The following is a 19,976-nucleotide window of genomic DNA, read 5'->3' as shown; positions in this document are numbered from 1 at the left end:
GTTACTTTGTGAATTTTTTTTGATGAGAATGGGTCGAGATATACAGTGTATGCCAGTCATTTCTACAGTTAGTAAAGAGTAGGACCCCCCTACTATAGAATAATGCATACTAAAGTACTCAGAACCCTAACTCTGTTATTAAAATGTTTATTGGAAAACAAACAGATCCAGCATGCACAATAATTCCCACAAAATGATTGGCAAAACAAGAAGCTGGCATGTTTAACCCCTTAATGACAATTGCCGGTCCTGGCACGGAAAAGCATGTGCTTTACGACAATTGACGTGCCAGGACCGGCACGTCTTTAAACGGGTGCAGAAAGCGATCTACTATCGCTTTCTGCACCCAAAAAGCGTTGCTGAATGCCTCGACCTCGAGGCATTCAGCAACGCCGCGATCAGCACGAAGGGGCCATCTCTGGCCCCTCCACGGGGCGTCAACATCCGCCATACTTTGTATGGCGGCGGACGCCCGTTTTAAAAGCGTTTAGGAGGCGATCGACGATCGCCTCCTAAACTTAAATGGTGTCGCTGGAATGCCTCGATCAGGAGGCATCCAGCGACACCAAACACTAACCTTTTGATGGGCTGTGACCGCTCCGGAGAGCAGTCACAGCCGCAGCTGCCGGCAATCTTCGCCATCAAGGAAGATGGCCGCCGTCCTGTAACAGGAACCACAAATTTTAAAAGTTCGCTAGATGGTCCAGACCATCTAGAGAACTTTGGCTCCACTTGCAGGTTGAATACAGGTACTGCATTCACCATGCAAGTCAATGGAGCCCAGCTTTCTAATCACAGTGTGATTAGTAAAAATAAATTAAAAAATAAAATTAATAATAATTAGAAAAAAATAGTAAAAAAACAGTAAAATGTAAAAATCATTTCCCACTGATGTCACTATCAGGGGAACCTCCAAGTTGAAAAAAAATGTTAAAATTTTTTTAAAAAATAATAATAATAAAAAAAATATATATATATATATATAAAAAATATATTTTTGTGAGCAAGTCCTAAAATTAGCATATTAGCTTAAAACAATTCTCGCATGGAAAGAGTTAAAATACTGGCATATTAAATGCCCGTGGGGTGTCTACTTTTAAAAAATGTATGATTTGATGGGGTAAATTGAATGGGCCAGGTTCAACAACGTCCCAATTAACACGGGGGGAAGGATGGCCACACATCTAATTTCCAATTAGAAAAATGCACACGTACCAAATGTGGCCTTTTAGTTCCCCCAAAAAATGACACACCCATGCATGTGGGGTATCACTGCACTCAGGAGATGTTGCTGAACACATTATGGGGTGTCGTGTGACAGCGGCATATACCAGGAGCTGTAAATTCATACATAAAGTAGGTGTGTGTGGGAAAATACACACACAAAAATATTACTGCAAACTTTGAAAAAATGCTGGTGGTAAAATGTGTGCATGCAAAGAATTAAAATACCAGCATTTAAAATACCCTGTGGTGTCTAGTTTTGAAAAATATATGGTTTTGTTGGGCACACTGAAATGGCCCGGCTCAAAGATGTACCAAATAGGGCATGGGCAGTGGATCCCAAATGCCAAAGTTCAACATTGAAAAAAGCGCATGCCCCAAATGTGGCTCTTTTGCCCCAAAACAGCCAGGCAAAATCATTCATGTGAGGTATCGCTGTACTCAGGAGATGTTGCTGAACACATATTGGGGTGTTTTGTGATAGTGACATATACGAGAACATTTTAATTCATACCTGAATTAAAATGTGTGTGGAAAACCAAATGCAAACAAATGACTACCACAAAGTTTGACAAAGACTGGTGGTAGATATGGTGCATGGAAAGAGTTAAAATACTAGCATTTGAAATACCCTGGGGTGTCTAGTTTTCAAAAATATATGGGTTTATTGGGCACACTGAAATGGCCCGGCTCAAAGATGTACCAAATAGGGCATGGGCAGTGGATCCCCAAATGCCAAAGTTCAACATTGAAAAATGCGCATGCCCCAAATGTGGCCCTTTTGCCCCCAAACAGCCAGGCAAAATCATTCATGTGGGGTATCGCTGCGCTCAGGAGATGTTGCTGAACACATATTGGGGTGTTTTGTGATAGTGACATAAACGAGAACATTTTAATTCATACCTGAAGTAAAATGTGTATGACAAAACAAATGCAAAAAAATGACTACCATAAAGTTTGACAAAGACTGGTGGTAGATATGGTGCATGGAAAGAGTTAAAATACTAGCATTTGGAATACCCTGGGCTGTCTAGTTTTCAAAAATATATGACTTGATGGGGTAAATTGCATTGGCCGGGTTCAAAGATACCCGAAATGGCACAAGGGGGGAAGAATTACCAGATTTGGAAAAAATGGCTTTGAAATAGCAAAACGCTACCTGTACTTATTGCCCCATAATGGGTAGAAAAAAGCAAAAAAACATAAAAACATTGGGTATTTCTAAACTCAGGACAAATAGTAGAATCTATTTAGCAGGTTTTTTCATTACCTTTTATAGATGAGTAAAAGATTTTTCAACTAAAAGTTAGAAACAGTCATTTTTTTCTAAATTTTTCACCATATTTTATAATTTTTTTAATAGTAACTAATATGATACAATCAAAACAATGTCATCTAAAGAAAGCCCTTCTTGTCCTGAAAAAAACAATATCTAATGTGTGTGGGTTCAGTAAACGGGAAAGAAGAAAATTACAGCTAAACACAAGCAGCGCAGAAATGTTAAAAAGGCCATTGTCACAAAGGGTACAAAAAGTAAAATCAGCCTTTGTCTCGAAGGGGTTAACTATAGTAAGGATTATATTATTATTATTTATTATTATTATTACTTAGTATTTTATTTACAGAGCACCAGTTGATGCTAGATAGGATCGTGACGCCTATACCTCTTTACCGTTGCATTTTGGGGCAGGGAGGAAGGGGTTAACACATTATCATTACAGGAAATGGTGCAGAAATAATTATTTTGCCACAACAGAAATCATTTAAAAAAAAACAAAAAAAAACAAATGGGTCTTCTCCATGAAAACGTGCTTTATTGTGTTGACTCTGGCATAGCGTGCCGTAGAAATGACTCTGAGATGGCGAGCCTTGGCTGTGTTTTGATAGCTGTGCTACGTGACGAGCATAAGAGTCAATGTCTAGAAGTCAATGAAAATATAATTTGCGGCGTGGATGGGGTCCCCTGACTCCGTCACTCCCTGTTGAAGGATTGCAAGTGTTCATTTTCATAAGAGAAAAATGAAAACGCGTTGTACCTCTTGCTTTCTACACCCGGTGATTATGCATTCAAATATATTCATACTAGTTTCATGTCAGAAGGTCGACAAACGCGATGATAAATGGGGAGAGAATACTTGACTGCGTCTCAATTTACTCTGTTTATAAACATTCCAAGAATGCTTTTAAGGAGTATAAACGGAGGTGCCAAATGCAATATGTTCAGGCATATTTTCATGTTAATATTTCTCGGCTGTATCTCTCCATCGTACCTTATAACGTTTTTGGAGAACAATTACGTGGACATGAATACATCCATCGCAGTAACATCTCCCCGTATTATGGAGCCTCAACCCCTGGGAGCTTCACCTGCAAGAAGACCTTGGATGGTCCTAGATTTCTTTTTGACTCCTCACTGATTAAAGTATGCATGGTACAGGACCAGTTGCGCCCTTCCTCCCAGAGAAACCTTGCCCGGGTTTGGTTCCTCATAACACGCAAGAAGCTGTTGAGCTGCGATCACGGATCTCCTGGAACCCCTTCAAGTGTAGGAAGTAATCCTGTTGTCTCTTGTGCAACGTTCCAAGATGGCCCCTTTTTACTTTTGACCCCCGCTTTGTATTATATCTGCGGACGTCTCTTGGTTAAGAACTAACATGTCAGGGAAATGCTTCATCTTGAGCTTCAGGCTTTATCACACCTGCTTAATGAGTTAGGAATACGGTGGCTTTTTCTTCCGAGGACATTTTTTTTCTCTTTTTGGCCCTTCTCTCCATGCAAGTTAATTACATAATAGCGGTAGGGTTTTTGGAGCTTATTTTCCTATTTTCTCTCTGCTTGTGGCATCGTGGTCCTCTTGGTAACATTACTTTCACGGGGAGAATTCTTCCTCTATTATTTAGTAGCATCTCGTGCGGTTCTAGAGCCGCAGCTGGAAATTGTTGTGTGTGAACACTTTGTCGGTGGATTTGTCAAAATGTTTAATTTGATGCTCCACATCTGTGTATAAATGTATTAAACGTCTCCATCGCTTCATATTTTTGCTTCTTTAATTTTCCAGGGTGTTTGTTGAATAGCGGCTGGCCAGGAGTGTGCTGGTTCAGTAACTGTGTGACGTTTGGTGTGCACAGATGTTTGGAACGTCATTAGCTCTTGTGCTTTGGATAACTCTTATGATAAAATCCTGCTATCTGAACATACAGTTTTTAGCATCCGATGAAGACCAACTGACCCATCTAGTCTAGACATTCCCTCTTTAAACACTGGAACACAAACAATTAATTACCGTATTTGTTCGATTATAAGACGACCCTGATTATAAGACGACCCCCCAAATCTGAATATTAATTTAGGAAAAAAAGAAAAAGCCTGGATATAAGACGACCCTATAGGAAAAAAGTTTTACCAGTAAATGTTAATTCATGTAAACTATTATTTTTAATAAAAGCTATGATTGAGAAAAATATTTTGGTTTTATTTCCTTCTATTTTCTAACCTGCCCCCCAGTTATGCACATCTGCCCCAGAAATGCCTTATACTCCCTATATGCCACTGTGCCCTATGATATGCCTTTTAACCCCCTATGTGCCACTCTGCCTCCAGAAATGCCTTATACCCCTATATGCCACTCTGAAGGAGTTGTGGCTAGCAGCGGGGGTTGTCTGCATCCATCGCGCAGACCTTCCCCGACTGTCAGAGATCCAGAGTTCCCGGCACCGGTGCCGATGGACGCAGACACCCCCCGCTGCTAGCCACACCTCCTTCCGGCTGCAGCATAAGTTGTCTACGCGAATTGCGTAGACATCTACACGCTGCCCTGGCTACACACCGGGGACTCAGAAGCACCGGTAAGTGGGGTGGGGGATCCTGGAGGATCCAGGTCCCCTGCAGCTGCGGGGGATCTGGATCTTAGTCGTCTCATAGTCAGACCTATTTGAGGTCTGATTATAAGACGACCCCGATTATAAGATTTGCTCTGAAAAAAAACTCGTGTTATAATCGAGCAAATACGGTATATAATAAAAATAAGTCTGTTAATTGAATAACTATTAAAAAAAAGCTTGCATACAAATATAATATATGGTACTGTTCAAAGGTTTGGGGGTCACCTGGTCGTTTTCATGGAAAACTAGGAAATTTGTAGCTGTAACATAATAAACTTAAACTTGGATTAGCGAACACAACATGCCATTGGAACATGGGAGTGATAAAGGGCCATTGGAACACAGGAGTGATGGGAGTGATAAAGGGCCATTGGAACACAGGAGTGATGGGAGTGATAAAGGGCCATTGGAACGCAGGAGTGATGGGAGTGATAAAGGGCCATTGGAACACAGGAGTGATGGGAGTGATAAAGGGCCATTGGAACACAGGAGTGATGGGAGTGGTAAAGGGCCATTGGAACACAGGAGTGATGGGAGTGATAAAGGGCCATTGGAACACAGGAGTGATGGGAGTGATAAAGGGCCATTGGAACACAGGAGTGATGGGAGTGATAAAGGGCCATTGGAACACAGGAGTGATGGGAGTGATAAAGGGCCTCTGTACGCTTATGAATATATTCCATTAAAAATCAGCCGTTTCCAGCAACATTTACAACATTAACCCCGTCTGTGCTGGATTTCTCATCCATTTGACATTAGAAGGACATCTAATACTGTCCGTTTAAAATTTCTTTCAAAAACAAGGACATTTCTAAGTGACCCCAAACTTTTGAGTGGTCGTGTGTGAGATATATAGAAGGAAAGGGATACGAAATATGTTTGGGTCCCCAGCGAGCACATCAGGAAGTGGAAGCCACGTCCGAGTATTCAGGAGCTACCAAGAAAAGGGCTGTCCCACAAACTTCAGAGCTCAACCGAGGAAACTTTTTTTTTTTTTTTTTTGTGCTAGACGCCTCTGTAGCTCCTCCAAAGTGGTGTAATGATGCACCAGTGACCCATATCAACAGCTCTGCACAACACGGGGGGCTTTTAAGAATAGAGCGATTGCTCCAAATAGTATTAAGGTGCTCATGGAGTCCTGTCCTTAGTTTTGGGACTAACAGTCTATCAAAGCAGTCTTTGGAACAGAATCTGACGAGGGTTGGCGCTTATTAATTTATAGTGTTGTCAATAAAACTGCAACTATATCGTGTGTGTGCCGTCTTAATTAGTATACCTCCCAAGTGTCCCTGTTTTTGAGGACAGTCCCTCATGGGGTCCCAAATCCCAGCGTCCCTGGGAATAAGAGAACGATTTCCATACAATGATATTTATGTAAACGGGGAACATCTAACTATAAAATGTCTCGGTAAACACCCTACCCGCTAATAAAATTGCACGTTGTCGTAGACTTCAATTTTTACTGCAAGCTTGACGTTCTAACTCCTGGTCTTCAGGGGCTTTAAATCCTTTGAACTGTTCTTGCCGCCCCCCCCCATTTCATTTCTAACCTTTTGGTTTTTTAATCCTCCCTTTTCTAATCTCAGCTTGACGGCTCCTTGGGTGGTTGGTTGACTTTTGGAGTCCATCTGTTAAGAGCGCCAAACAACCACGATGACATTTAACTAGTAGGATTTTAGAGATTAGCTGCTAGGTCGCTTTCTTCTTCTTATTATTAGTATTATTACATGAGCTACCGCGTTGCTGAGACTAAATAATTTGTGGCCGATAGCCGAGATTATCGGACGTTGGGTTGATGGGATTTTGTCAGGCGATGGTTAAAGATCGACGTCGGTGGTCCCAGTGCATCTCCACCTTGCAAGTAGATGTTTGCGTGCCGTTGCCACAGAACCTCGGTGGGGTCCAAGTTGGGCGGCAGTGCAAGGAAAGGGCACGACGGCCATAATCTCGGATTCTTATAGAAACCATTTTTGTGTATGAGATGGTATTATTATTGATTTATATAGCGCCATCATATTCCGCAGGGCTGTACACTGGGTGGAACTGGTATGCTCTATGTAAGTTTAGAACCCTATAACTCTTGTGGAAGATAATGCTAGCTCTGCTATCCTTTTAATAACTCCAAATCAACACTTTTCAGAAAATAACTTTTTTACTTTTCCGTGAAAGTAGAAAAGCTGGTCTTATCGTGTGTTGATCTGTACAATCTTCAGGTGTATAACAGAAATTATAGAATTAGTGTAAAGGATGGATAGTATATAGAATTAAAAAAGAAATAGTGTCCAAACAAGCTTGAGAACATTTTGAAATGAAAGGGGGGAAAAAATTTTATTCATAAAAATAAAAAATACTAAGTTTAGTAAACAGGAAAAAAGTGTTAGCTGGCTTCGGAAAAAAAAAAAAAAATTATTTATTGATCATTTTTTTTAAAGAAGATTTTTTTAATTATTAAAATTAATTAGAGGGCTGCTGATATTAAGCTTTTCAATTAAAAAAAAAATTAAAAAAATTTTTTTTTTTTTTTTTTTTAATCCTTTTCTTTGTAGTGTCAGGCATGATATTAATACATGGACTGGTGGGTAATTTTCAGGCGTTCATGGCCTGCTGTCGGTTCTTAAACGTACCTGGGAAGTCTCCTGGAGAGACAGGTCAGTTTTTCCGGGCAGGGGCCGTGTCCACTCCCCACCCACCATGAAGACGCTCTCCCAAAAAAAGACGGATCGCTCCGGGTAGACCACCCGGGGAAGTTCCCAGGTAGGATCATAATCCCATGCTTGGTGCTCAATTGGCAGATATGCAGTTATGTTACACGGAGCGGCTCCATGTGGCCGCTACACAAGTTACTCATTACCACTATATAAACTTCTGGCAGAGAACACGGCCGCCATTTACAGCAGAAGAACTCTGTATAGCCATGGAGCGGATACAACGTTTTAAATATGAAAACCCTACTTGATAGAACTGATAGAAAAGCAACCGCTTTGTGATTTCCCCCCTTTATATGTAGCTTGTATTTAAGCAGTAATCTGATGCTTAGAAAGTGTGTTGAGGTTAAAAAAAAAAAAAAATAAATAAATAATGCAAAAAATATAGGTATCCATAAATGATCCCTTGACTGCCGGGTGGGTGCGGATGTGAGTGGAAGCACTAGAGGAACCGTAAAAAATGACATTTTTGGATGGACAATGTGTAGTGCTGGATGATAAACAGACCCTTTCCCACCCACCATAATTGACCAATCTTGTCCACATGGGACTTCTTGTTGCTATGGCGAAGCTCTTTGTCGAACTCTGGAGTAGATATTTCATGTCACCGGTTCTCACCATCTCAATGGGCCTGTCATCTCAACGCATTCAGCCCAGTTTACAATTGCACTTAGCCGGCTCTCTGAATTATCCGATCGAAAATGTGCTGCGATACAGCTTTTGTGAACGTAGCACCATTTATTCTCCATCTGCACCTTTTCAGCACCAGATGCTCTGCTGATAAGGTTGTGTATGCGCGCATCATGTGTGTGTTTTCTGTAGCGACTCTAAGTAGATTACTTTAGCCCACTTGAGGGTAGCTGATGGTAATCGGCTAATAAGAAAAAATTGTATTTGTGGAGCTTCTGGGTCCCCTTGGGTTGGTCTTGTTTACCGTTGGGTGCCACGACCCTTTTCCCGAGTTGGGATGGAATAAGTGATCCACTGATACAAAAAAGTTACTCCCGTGTAATGAACGTTACGTTAGATTTTGGAAAGACTACAATGACAGATCTACAGTTTATCGCTGTAGAGTGTAAGTAATATTTCATGTAAGTGGAACCGCACCTTTAACAACGTTTTCCCTGTGTTCTGTTCAACATATGTTTTGATGGAACAGATTTTTTTTTTCTTGTAAGCTTTTTATAACCAGACTCCTAAACATATGTAGTTGCAACAGAATAGTTTATAACTGTGTCTCTGTGTTTGCTTTTTTACCAAACTTCTTCATTTTCCAAGAGAACTTCAAGAGAAATGTGTGTGTATGTGTGTGTATATATATATATATATATAATTTTTTTTTAATACAATCTCAAAATGTACAAAATCCAATACAAAAAAAAATCACTTGCATAATGTCATTGTTTTCATGAAATCGTCCTGTTATGTGTTCCGTATTCCTTATGGATGACGGCTTTCAGCCTATTTCTGAAGCAAAGCGTGTTTTAGTATTGAATTTTCCAGAGGGAGCTGCAGAGCATCTGTAAAAGTCCTCGGTGACTTAGTGAAGGCTTAAAGTTACACGCTGTGTTCCAAAATCTAATCAAACATGAGCCTTTCGTTTAATTCCAATTTTAAAGAATGGCCCCAAAAACCCAGCCAGCTGTGGTAACAGCATTGTATATGTTAGGGCTATCGACCGCTAACAAAGTACTAAAATATTCATTTTATCCTAATAAGTTTTATCCCTTATTGTGCCGCCCTTGGCTTCCATGTCTTTCCTCCTGGGTTGGTAATGCCATGTTTACTGCCATCCCGCTTTTTACCTCCACCGCCAGACACGGAAGCCTTGTAGAATGGCTATGATGGAATATGTAATCGCATCAAGGACTGCAGCGTTCAGGTGTCCCTCACTCCCATGGAGCCTTCATGGAGTCTCACCAAGATTATTGCGCAACACCAAGAACAGGAGCAGGAGGTCCCATCGGGAGCCGGCAAGTAAAAGTTCAAACTCCTCAGTAGCCATTATGGCCACGTTCCCTATTATTGATTGAAAGTCCTGAACAGAACTCTTCCATGATGGGTGACCTACTCGCTGGTCCTATATATATTTTGTAAAGTAGTTGCTTGTTGGTGATCATCTCCTGCCTTCTCCGGAACACTCAAGTTTATTTCAATAATTTGAAGGTGTTGTTAGTAGATTCTGTTGTTGGAGGCCCCAAGGCTGCCTCTCAATATATATCACAAGCCACAAATTATATAAAAATGGCATTAATCTAGAACATCTTCATTTCCAGAGAGTGGTGGGCTGGATGCATGTTTTCATAGGCTTTATTTTTATATAATCCTGGCAAACGCTGCAAAGTGTGTATTGTCAACACAGTAGGGACACAATATGTATATAGGTTGAACTTGATGGACTTTTTTCAACCTTATGAACTATGTTACTATGTAGATTATGTGTGTTAGTCTTGGTATAGAAGACCTGATTACTTTAATACATAGCTTTCTGTTTCTGGGTTCCATGGGGGTCTGTTTACTGACCCCTGAATTTGCGTAAATTTCAGGCATGGGGAGGGCTGACTGGTGGAAGAAGGGGAATTGCTCCATGGGTTGGTCTGATCTTAATGTTCTAGGTCACTAGAAGAAGCATTTGCTTGTGGTTATGTTGATATCCTTTCTGTGCTCTTATTACGGGACCCCCTCTACAGCCCCCTTTTGGTGTTATCTGCTCCGTTAATTTTGCTTTTCTGGGCATGCTTTGCTGGGCATTCCCCCCCATGGATGATGCCAGCTTCCCCCTGGTTTCAGGATACCCAGCTCACGAGTGCTTAGCAATTCAGATGTTTCCACGCAAGGATCTGAGGGTGTGAAGAACGTCTGTGAGTTCCGCGTTGAAGGCTCAGTTTGACTTTTCAAACACATGGGTCAGAATTCCGGGTTTAAACTTTTCGCCTAGCGAATATTTCTCTTTAGACTGTATGTGTATGGTCTGGAAACCATAATTAAATGTATGGATACCACCTACGACACAATGACCCAACACCTTTGTAATTTGCTCCATTATATCTATGTGTGGCTGGTATTTTGACTTTGCTTTTGCTAATTCTGCATCCTTTTTCACATTTTATTGCACGTCATCGGTCAGACTTCGGAATATGCACAGCTCGTCAAAAAAGATTGGAGACAAGACATTGGAAATGTAGACTATCGGCATTAATAATGCATTGGAACATATACTTTAGGTTCCATTTCACCCATCATTGGAAAATGTATACATTAGTGAGCTATTCTGACCACATAAGTCTAAAACTGCACACTCCAGAAAATGTATGAGTAAAGCAATGACCTTCTCTTTTGAGTATTTCTTATTAACCCTTTTTTATCCTGCCCCCCCCCTTGCGTGTCTGTGAATAGAACCGTCAAAACAGGGGTAAGGGTCTCTTCTTGTTGTCGGCATCTGAATATAATGGCAGGCGCGATACTCTTCATTTTCTAGTGCAGGAATGGCGCTGTGCAATTATTCTGGGCTTCGGCTGGCCAAGGAATACTTTTGGGTGCAAAAATATCAACTTTAATTACAGCCAGGGTGTGCAGACGTAAAAAGGAGGCAGTCGGTAATTCTATGCTTACCTCTATACCAAGTGCCCCTCTTTCCTCCTTTGTGTGGGGAAAGGGGATCACACACAAAATTTCGAGGGACCACATACCTGTCATATACATTAAAATAAATCATAAGCTCTGTGGTGCAGGGTAATTCTTTCCTTATCTATTCATACTACCTGTGCCCTATCTACAATACATCTTATACAACTGTGTGTTACTGCACTATATATATATATATATATATATATATATATATATATATATATATATATATATATATATATATATATATATATATATTAGTGCGTGTGTTATATTTATATATATTAGTGTGTAATATATATATATATGCACACATACTAATATATATTTATTACACACACTCACATTATTTATATATATATATATATATAATAAATTAGTATGTGTGTGCTGTAGTGATTTCTGTGGCTCTGAATACCTGGGCGTGCTACCTGGGGTCGGCCATGTTTTTATTGACCCAGATGGCCCCCAAGGGCAAACATATGTCACCGGGCTTCCTGTCAAACCATTATTTATCTGGCAAATTGATCAATTAGTCGGAATGAAGCTACGGGAGCTCTATAACACTCTATAACGCTCGCGTATGATTTCCTTCTCCGGCCAGCTCTGCGGATAGAAATAGAATGTTGCTTTAAAGTCAGTGTTTGGAAATATCGGATTATATTATAATATTTGAAGTAATGCTGATCTACTCATATATATATTTTTAATGAATCTGCAACTATTTCATTTAGGATAAATGGTTGAATACATTTTTACCTTAAACTCCGTTAAACGGGTTTATTTAGTGAATAGAATGTAGGATTTGTTAAAAATTTCTTTATTAATGGCCTTGTCGGTGCGCACACAAGCCCGGGAGCCTCTCGGAGTGAAACAAAAGCCTCGACAGGGAGGTCCAAACTTATTTGGGTTGCTTTTTGTTAAGTGTTATATGTTAGGTCTGCGGAGTGGCTTATACGGATCACGCAGCTGAATAACCAGATAATTACAACTGGAAAAACAAAGCCACAGTGGCCTCCCTTTAGTGGAACGTGTGTTTTTCTTTTCTTTTTTTTCCCAGCACCATTGTTTGCTTACCCCGGGGCTTATGGGGCTTATTCACTAAATGGAGAGTAGTCGCTTCAACTCCAGCACTTCTCTATTCATTATGAAGAGAGACGTATTAACCTCTGTAGGCAGCGCCTTCAGCCCCCTCGCGTTCTCCATCCTCCAAGGGACTATGACATCATATCATTATTATGATTACGTATTATTTTATATAGCGCCATCAAATGCCATAGGGATGTACAATGGGTTTTTGACTTACAGAACCACAGGTGAGGAGGGCCTTGGTGCTCCGTCCTTTGTAATATAACGGGCGATGAGGCTTTGAAGAAACCGATTTGAACTATACATCATACAGGGTCAGCCAAGCTCTTCCTGCTGCAGAAGCTCACTAGGGTTGGACCTTCATAATGTATAGCAGAACCCCCAACATCTCACATTTAAAATCCAGACACAGTTGTTTGGGGTACTTTGTGTGGCAAAACGCCATATATTTTACATATACCTGATATATATATAATGTGTGTGTATGTTTTATGTAGCGCCATCTAATTCCATAGCGCTGTACAATCGGTAGACAGGACACAAGTAGTATGTAACATAACAATTTGACTTACAGAGACAACGGGATATATATATATATATATATATATATATATATATATATTTATTTATTTAATACACACACACACACACACACATTTATACTAAGGAGTGTGTGATTTTTAGCCAATCTATTTTAATTTCAATTTGTTTTAATTTTTATGGGAATTCTTTTAGCTTTTACTTTTTTCTTGTATCTCTATCCCTATATTATATGGCCGTATTTACATAGGTGTCCCAGAGTAAAGTGTAAGCAGTTGTCACCTAAATCTAGCTAGAGCAAAACTTAAATTTCCCCAGTTATCCATAAGGGGAAAAATGCGGCCCCCAACTCCTTGCTTGAAGGGTTAAATCCACATTTTTATTTTAAATTGATAAGTGAAATATGGCCTTTTTATTAGTTATAATATGTTGAAACACCCCCCCCCCACATCTCCCTCAGACATCTCCATCACAGCACCAAGAGCGGCAGGGGTTAACTCTTTACCGAAAAACCAATTTGTCAACCAAGACTGACGTTTGGGGAGTGCCAGTCCGGTTTCTGTAGAACAATAAACGGAATCACAAGGCCAACCCTTCACTAGAATGAATGATCTAAAGTGGAGCTCCACAGAAGACTTCATTTATAGCGAGATAAATGAAGGGGCTCGTAACAATCGGAATCTTGTTGCCGTTGAGAAGTTACGTGCCGCTCGCTGGCTTACTATGTAATGCTTAATAATTAAAACTAACACGTTCTCCTCATTCCCTGCGCGTTTCAGATCATATAAAATGGATCGCTAGGATCTATTGATATTTAATATTGTTTTGGGCAGAAAAATACAGCCAATAATTGGTAGCCAGTAGCGAAAAGAATTCAATAGGACGCCCGTTCTAGTCCATTTAAAGTTATACTATGATTTATTTTATCTTTTATATATTAAATAATCCATGCAGATATTCTTGTGTTTAATGAATAACTTTAGATTGTTTTGAATGGCGCACATATGTTAATAGCCCTATACTTGGGCAAATTGAGAAGGCCAAGTTTTGAATGAATGGGCCCGTTGTCTACAGCAGTCGCCTCCTGCTGAGGTCCTCTTGGTGGCCGGTGCTTCCCGCTGCTTCTGGGAACGTCACCAACTTTGACCTCTTTGGGTCACCAGTTTAATAAGTCATTTCGGTTCAAGGTCAAACATTCCGTCTCTATTCAAAGGCCGCTTAAGTTTGATTTAAAAAATAAATATATTGTAAAATATTAAAATATTACAAAAATATTGTAAGTTTTTTACAACCCCCCCCTCCTCTTGAAACCAAGTTTGTACGTCTGTCGCATTGATTATGAAAGCCAAATCCTCCTAGAACGATTGTGAATATTTAAGGAACCTGTAACATTATCATGGGCAAGTGTTTCCATATAGTGCTGTCATACTCCGCAGCGCTGTACAATGTGTAAGCCGCATAACAAACGAGACTTGCAGAAGAATGTGACACTCCTTATGTGTGTAAATGTTGTTTGCACTCGGCATTGTTGAATATTCATGTAGTGCATTATGGGAAATATCTTGGATTTTTATGAAAAAAAATAATTCTTATTAATTCTGGATCATAATTTTTTTTTTTTTTTGGTGGGGGGTGTTGGAGAATAAAGCTACCCTTAAAGCACCCCTCTGTCGCTGCATTGTTTAGTAAGGCCCGGGGCTCTGTGTTACTTTGTGTACAAATTACACACAGATGTGCGATGGTGAAGAACGCTTTGAGACCACACAAGCCCCTAACGCTGGCCGTGGCCGAGGCCAGCGAAACCACATCTGAAGGGACATTTATATAGCGAAATAATGAAAGCCACTTCATTATGAGACCAGCCAACCCTGCCGGCATGTATGCGATAAATATAGACTGAAATATATAAATGAGCACCTTGTTCTACCCAGGCCCCGGCTGGCCATCTGGCACGCCGGGGCAAACCGCTGGCCGAGAGCGCCACGCATTCCCCTGATCTTCTGCTCGGGGATGACATGGTCATGCAAGATGTTTAAGGGTTAACATAAAGAAATACCAATGGGTGACCAAGGGGGTCACCCCGCTTGTAATAACATGGGGGATATGGCCACCCCAACGTGCCATGACACAATATGACGCGTACAATTATCTGCCGGGAGTTTGCTGCCGGGGTTTACGGCGCAGCTCATTAGGAGTGCCGTAAAGCGCCCGGCTCCTCGCTCCCCTGCCCATGTGACGCAGAGTGGGCGTCTCCTGGGGACAAAGAAAGGGGAATTCATATAAATATGGGTAAAATTTTCAATTTCCAGGAACGTCCGACAAGTGACTTAACATTTCTTGATTATTTAACTTTTTAGAGGTATAAGTTTTTTTGTTTTTTTCTGCTTTGTGTATTTGATACGGTTCTGTGTGTATTTCCTCCGTAACCATTATCTTTATATAAACATTGTGCCTATTTTTACTCTGATTAGCAGATAAGCCGACAAAATAAACTTTTTCCAATCTGATTTAAATCACATGTTGAAGGGGAACTCCCACGGGACTCCTATCCTGTAGTTATTGCCCTTTGGGGGTATGGGATATGTATGTAATGTTTGTCACATGAGGTCTCTTCAAGCCTCTTGGAAAGGCGACGCTCAACTGTAGCGAATGATGGATATAGGGGTCAAACCTTCATAAGCTTTCTCGGTCTTTAGGTAACAATCGCACGTTGCGATATACCCCGCTGACAATCTAAATGACGCCTATGGAACACAATGGGGGGTGTACCCCTTTAAGGCGTGCGTGTACCCCTTTAAGGCGTGCGTGTACCCCTTTAAGGAGTGTGTGTACATTTACTGAAGGCGCTTGACAAAGTTGTGACTGGGTTGCCTTTTCAGTTGCTCGCACGTGGCCGGCTAATAATGCTTCCAGACAGGGGCGATCATACCAGGTTGCCGAGGGCCGTATTAAAGTAAACAGAGCTATGATGGTTCTGTATAAAGCACAGACCCCTGCCGGAGAGCCCCCCGCTACACTCTGCACCAGGGGGACCACATCAACAGGGGCACTTAACACATGTACCATGCCGGCATATATATATATGTATATGTATATGTAATCTGTGTCCTATACGTGGAGCCATCAGGTCATCCTACTCAACACACTCTCTATAGAGGTACGTGTGTGTGTGTGTATGTGTGTATATATATATATATATATGTGTGTGTGTGTGTGTGTGTGTGTGGTTTTTTTTGTATGATTTTTGCCGTAGGGTTCTTTCCCATTTTAGCGTGTAAGAAGCTCCATCTGGGACAACAGGAGGAGCGCTAGTCCTGTCCCTAGATTGCCAAAAGATTTTAGGCTGAGCCACGTTCTCGCATCACCTCTGCTTCGAGCCACTTCACGTTTAGAGCCCCCGGAGTAGAAGCCGAGGTTTGCTAGCGAGGAGGCCGACAGATTTTGTATATTGTCGTTTATTTTCACTTTTTGGCAATTCTACGTTTGACCACACGGGGGCACGGTGCGCGACCCTGGACTTGAGACCGCGTCGCCGTCATAACTGGACCCTTTTGGTGCTCTTTCTTAGAACTTCCTGGACGCTCCCTTTATTTATATATATTTAACACGATAAATTTATATAGTTTTTAACCAAAGGCGTAAATACCCTTTTTTTTTTTTTTTTTTTATGAGGTTGTATGGTTAAAAACCTACAAACAACAATATGCTTTATTTACTTTCACGGATTAAAATGCAAATGTATAATTTTGGTAATGAAAGCCTGAGGGTTTTCGGGATGATTGTGCCTGATATCGGCTGTCAGAGGCGGCAGACCCCGCCGTGCTGCCGGGGATCAGTCCTCGCCCCGCCGGCCCACGGTTGCGGCGCTGCGTGTGAGGCGTGACCGGGCCTCGTATTTAACGGCCATTATTTAGGCCCGATTGTTTCCTGCATACATGTCTCTTGCATACAGTTCAGTGCTTGCTGCATTATTGGAGTCAGCTGACCCAGCCAACCACAGATCTTGCTGAAGAAACGAGCTAAATCTTTGTTTGAAGTCCCCGTCTTCACTCTTTTTTTTGGTCCTTTACCAAACTTACCTTTTTTTTTATTATTATTTTTCTACCTACCTGGGAATGCATTAAATATTAACCCATTAATAGTCCATAGTGAAGATTCTATGTAGCGAGTCACTAAACGCGTTAACCAGATTTCTCTTATACCGGACCTCGTGGTAACATTGACTTGTCGTTATTTAGTTGCGTCACCTGCATTCAAGTAGGGGTATTAAGAATTATTCCCGATTTCAAACTGCAAACCCTTATTATGTAAATAAAACTAAAGAAAATCCACTTGCTATACATTTATACTCTGTTTAGAAAATAGTTGAGGTCCAAATTTATGCGCTTTCAGAAATAACCGGGTTATTTATTTTCTCTCCAATTTTTAGTCTATAGAATTCTCAAAATCGACAGTATCCAAAATGTATAGGCGCGTGAAGATAGTTTTTTATCTGCATATTAGTTGAATTTTAGTTATTTTTGTAAAAAAATTTCAGAAATATACAATGTGGCAATGCTCTACCGGCCCCGTGTTAGTATTTTAATAGTGTGGGCCGTGTAACCAAATGTATCAAAAATATATATATATTTTTTGTAATTTTGTACATTTTTTTTTTCTCCTCTCCCTTCCGCTTCGCTTTCCCCGACTTGTTCCAGTCTAGAACCGCAAGCTTTGTTGTTAGCTGGCGTCCGCTCCTCCCTCCTGCCTCTCCCTCTTGCAGACACTCTCTTTTGGGCTGTATGTGTGTGTGTCTACCCATGTATGTGTGCATGCGCCTCTATGGCTCTTACTTCTGGGAAAAATTGAAGTGGCGGCCATATGCTTGGCTCTTAATTTTCCATATCTCACGTATTTTTTAGAGAGGCCGGACACACACCTCAATGGGAAGTTCTCACTTGCTAAACAAGAGTTTGCCTCTAGGTAATGTTTTTTTAATTTTTTCTTTAAAAACCTTGTTATGATTTTATTTAATTTTTTTAAAAATATTTTTGCCACATAAATACACACGGCTATGTTTATTGTGTAGGATAGACTGTAGCTCGGTGGGTATGTGTATGGAGATCCCCCCCTTACCCCTCCACCCTCCCTGGCTTCATTCCTTCCTGGCTTTGTGTGTGTGTCAGTAAAGGGAAAGTGCATTTTTTTCTTGAAGGCATGCTGCAGAATAAAAGGTTTATTTGTAACCCTACTGTTCCGATGGAAACAGGCGTAAGCAACCGCCGTTTGGACCATTGTGCAGTTGTGGATTTTTAAAAATTTTTTCTTTTAAAATTCTTTAATTTTTTTTTCAATTCTTTTTTTTCATTTATTTTTTTTTAATTAATTTATTTTTTTATTTTATTAACATAGGATTGTAATTTTTTTCTATTTTTTTTATATTGCCAAAAAATATATTAAATGCTAACAAAAATGTTTTTACGTGTTCTCTGCCGGAGGTTTAATACGTGTTGTTTTATTAATATTATTTAATTTTTTTTTTTTTTTTTATATATTTTTTTTAAGTAGCTTGATTGACGGTAAACACTCGTTTTGAATGTTTAGTGCGGTTTGTGGAGGTATTTTATTTATTTTTTTAAGTCCATTGAAGAGTTGTGCTAAAAATATTTGTGATGAGGTTAATCTGTGTTGCTGATTTTTGGTGATTATAGTGTTGCTTAACGTGTTTTACTAACCTTTTCTGGCAGCAAACTGGTTAACGCACTAATGCTGACACATGTTGGTTACTGAGCAAACAGGCTGATTATTTTTTTTTTTTTTTTTTCTTTTTTCAGCCTGAGAGCTGGGCAGAAAAAGGGAACTCTTTCTCCTCCCCACCCCCACCCCTTGGCCCTAGAAACACATTGAGTTGAGATCATAATTCCGGCAACGAAAAAAAAATAGATTTTTTTTTTTTAAAAGAACTTTCCAAGAGAAGGGGAATAAAATCTGATCTGGTGAAGGGAAATTTTACTGCTGGGTTCAGGAAAAAATATGACTGCAGCAGCTGAGACAGAGAGAGGAAACTAAAGGGAAATTGGTTTCAATTTTCCGAATTTTTTTTTTTTTTTTTTTTTTTTTTTTAAACATTTCTGTGGATTTATTCGTTTTAATGTTTCCCAAGATTGTGATGGCCTTTTGGATATGTTGAAAAGTACAGTCAGTGTCGCTTCCGATCGGCGTACCCTGCAGTGATTGAGATGAGTTGCCGCTTGTGATAGGATCTGGACGAGTGTTGCATTTTTTTTTTTTTATTATAATTTTTTTTTTTTTTTTTTTTTTTTTTACAAGAGAGGATATTTGCCTATGGTATTTTGTTGCGGAAAACACTTAGGGCCGGTGGTATCGGTTTTGGGCCTCTTGGACAGCAGGCGGATCTCGTTGGCTTGAAAGATAACCTGTGATCTCAAGTTCTTCGGAAGGAAATTGCCTCTAGTGGTGTTTTTTTAGGTGCTTAGAATGCACGGCTGGAACTTTTTCCCTTTGGCGGCTGAAAAATGTAAGTTACTCTCTAGCCTTCCTTGTGAGAGGTGTATCCATTAATCGTTTCGTCCCTAAGATCTCATGGTGGCGTGGCAGATCGATACATTGTAGGGGGACTCTGAATCCTGGGTGTCGGGGGCAGGCGATCCTATAAACAGAATACTCCCCTATATATATCATTTTTACTTGTAATGGCCAAAAAGGGATTGGCGTTTCAGAGGTCCCATAACCTTTTTAGGCAGCGATCTACTAAACGTGTCGTAGATGTGCAGTTTGTGGCTGATCACGTTTAAGATAGCCGCAGACAACGCAATCATTCGTTCTAACGCTGGTTTAGAACATTCCGAAAAGGTTGCTGTGTATGCGCTCTTCTCTGGTCGTATTAACGCGCTTTCAGATGGTTCTTCTG

At 40.4% G+C, this 19,976-nt stretch overlaps 1 protein-coding gene across 4 annotated transcripts in view; it reads left to right on the top strand.

Moving 5' to 3' along the window:
• CTBP1 (C-terminal binding protein 1) overlaps positions 1 to 19,976 on the top strand; it is a 166,037-nt gene that overhangs the window by 111,487 nt on the left and 34,574 nt on the right. Inside the window, exons 1-2 of one of the 4 annotated variants that reach the window (XM_053458175.1) lie at positions 17,821 to 18,028; positions 18,880 to 19,583. The exons of 2 other annotated variants lie outside the window; for them this stretch is intronic. In XM_053458175.1, the coding sequence (XP_053314150.1) occupies positions 19,544 to 19,583 (40 nt within the window). In that variant the 5' untranslated portion in view covers positions 17,821 to 18,028; positions 18,880 to 19,543. Of the gene's footprint in view, positions 1 to 17,820; positions 18,029 to 18,879; positions 19,584 to 19,976 lie in introns of those variants that run through there. One more of the 4 variants, XM_053458174.1, reaches the window with a different exon arrangement.

Source organism: Spea bombifrons, chromosome 1 (genome assembly GCF_027358695.1).
Source record: "Spea bombifrons isolate aSpeBom1 chromosome 1, aSpeBom1.2.pri, whole genome shotgun sequence".
NCBI lineage: Eukaryota > Metazoa > Chordata > Amphibia > Anura > Pelobatidae > Spea > Spea bombifrons.
This window is presented reverse-complemented; position numbering and strand designations above follow the sequence as displayed.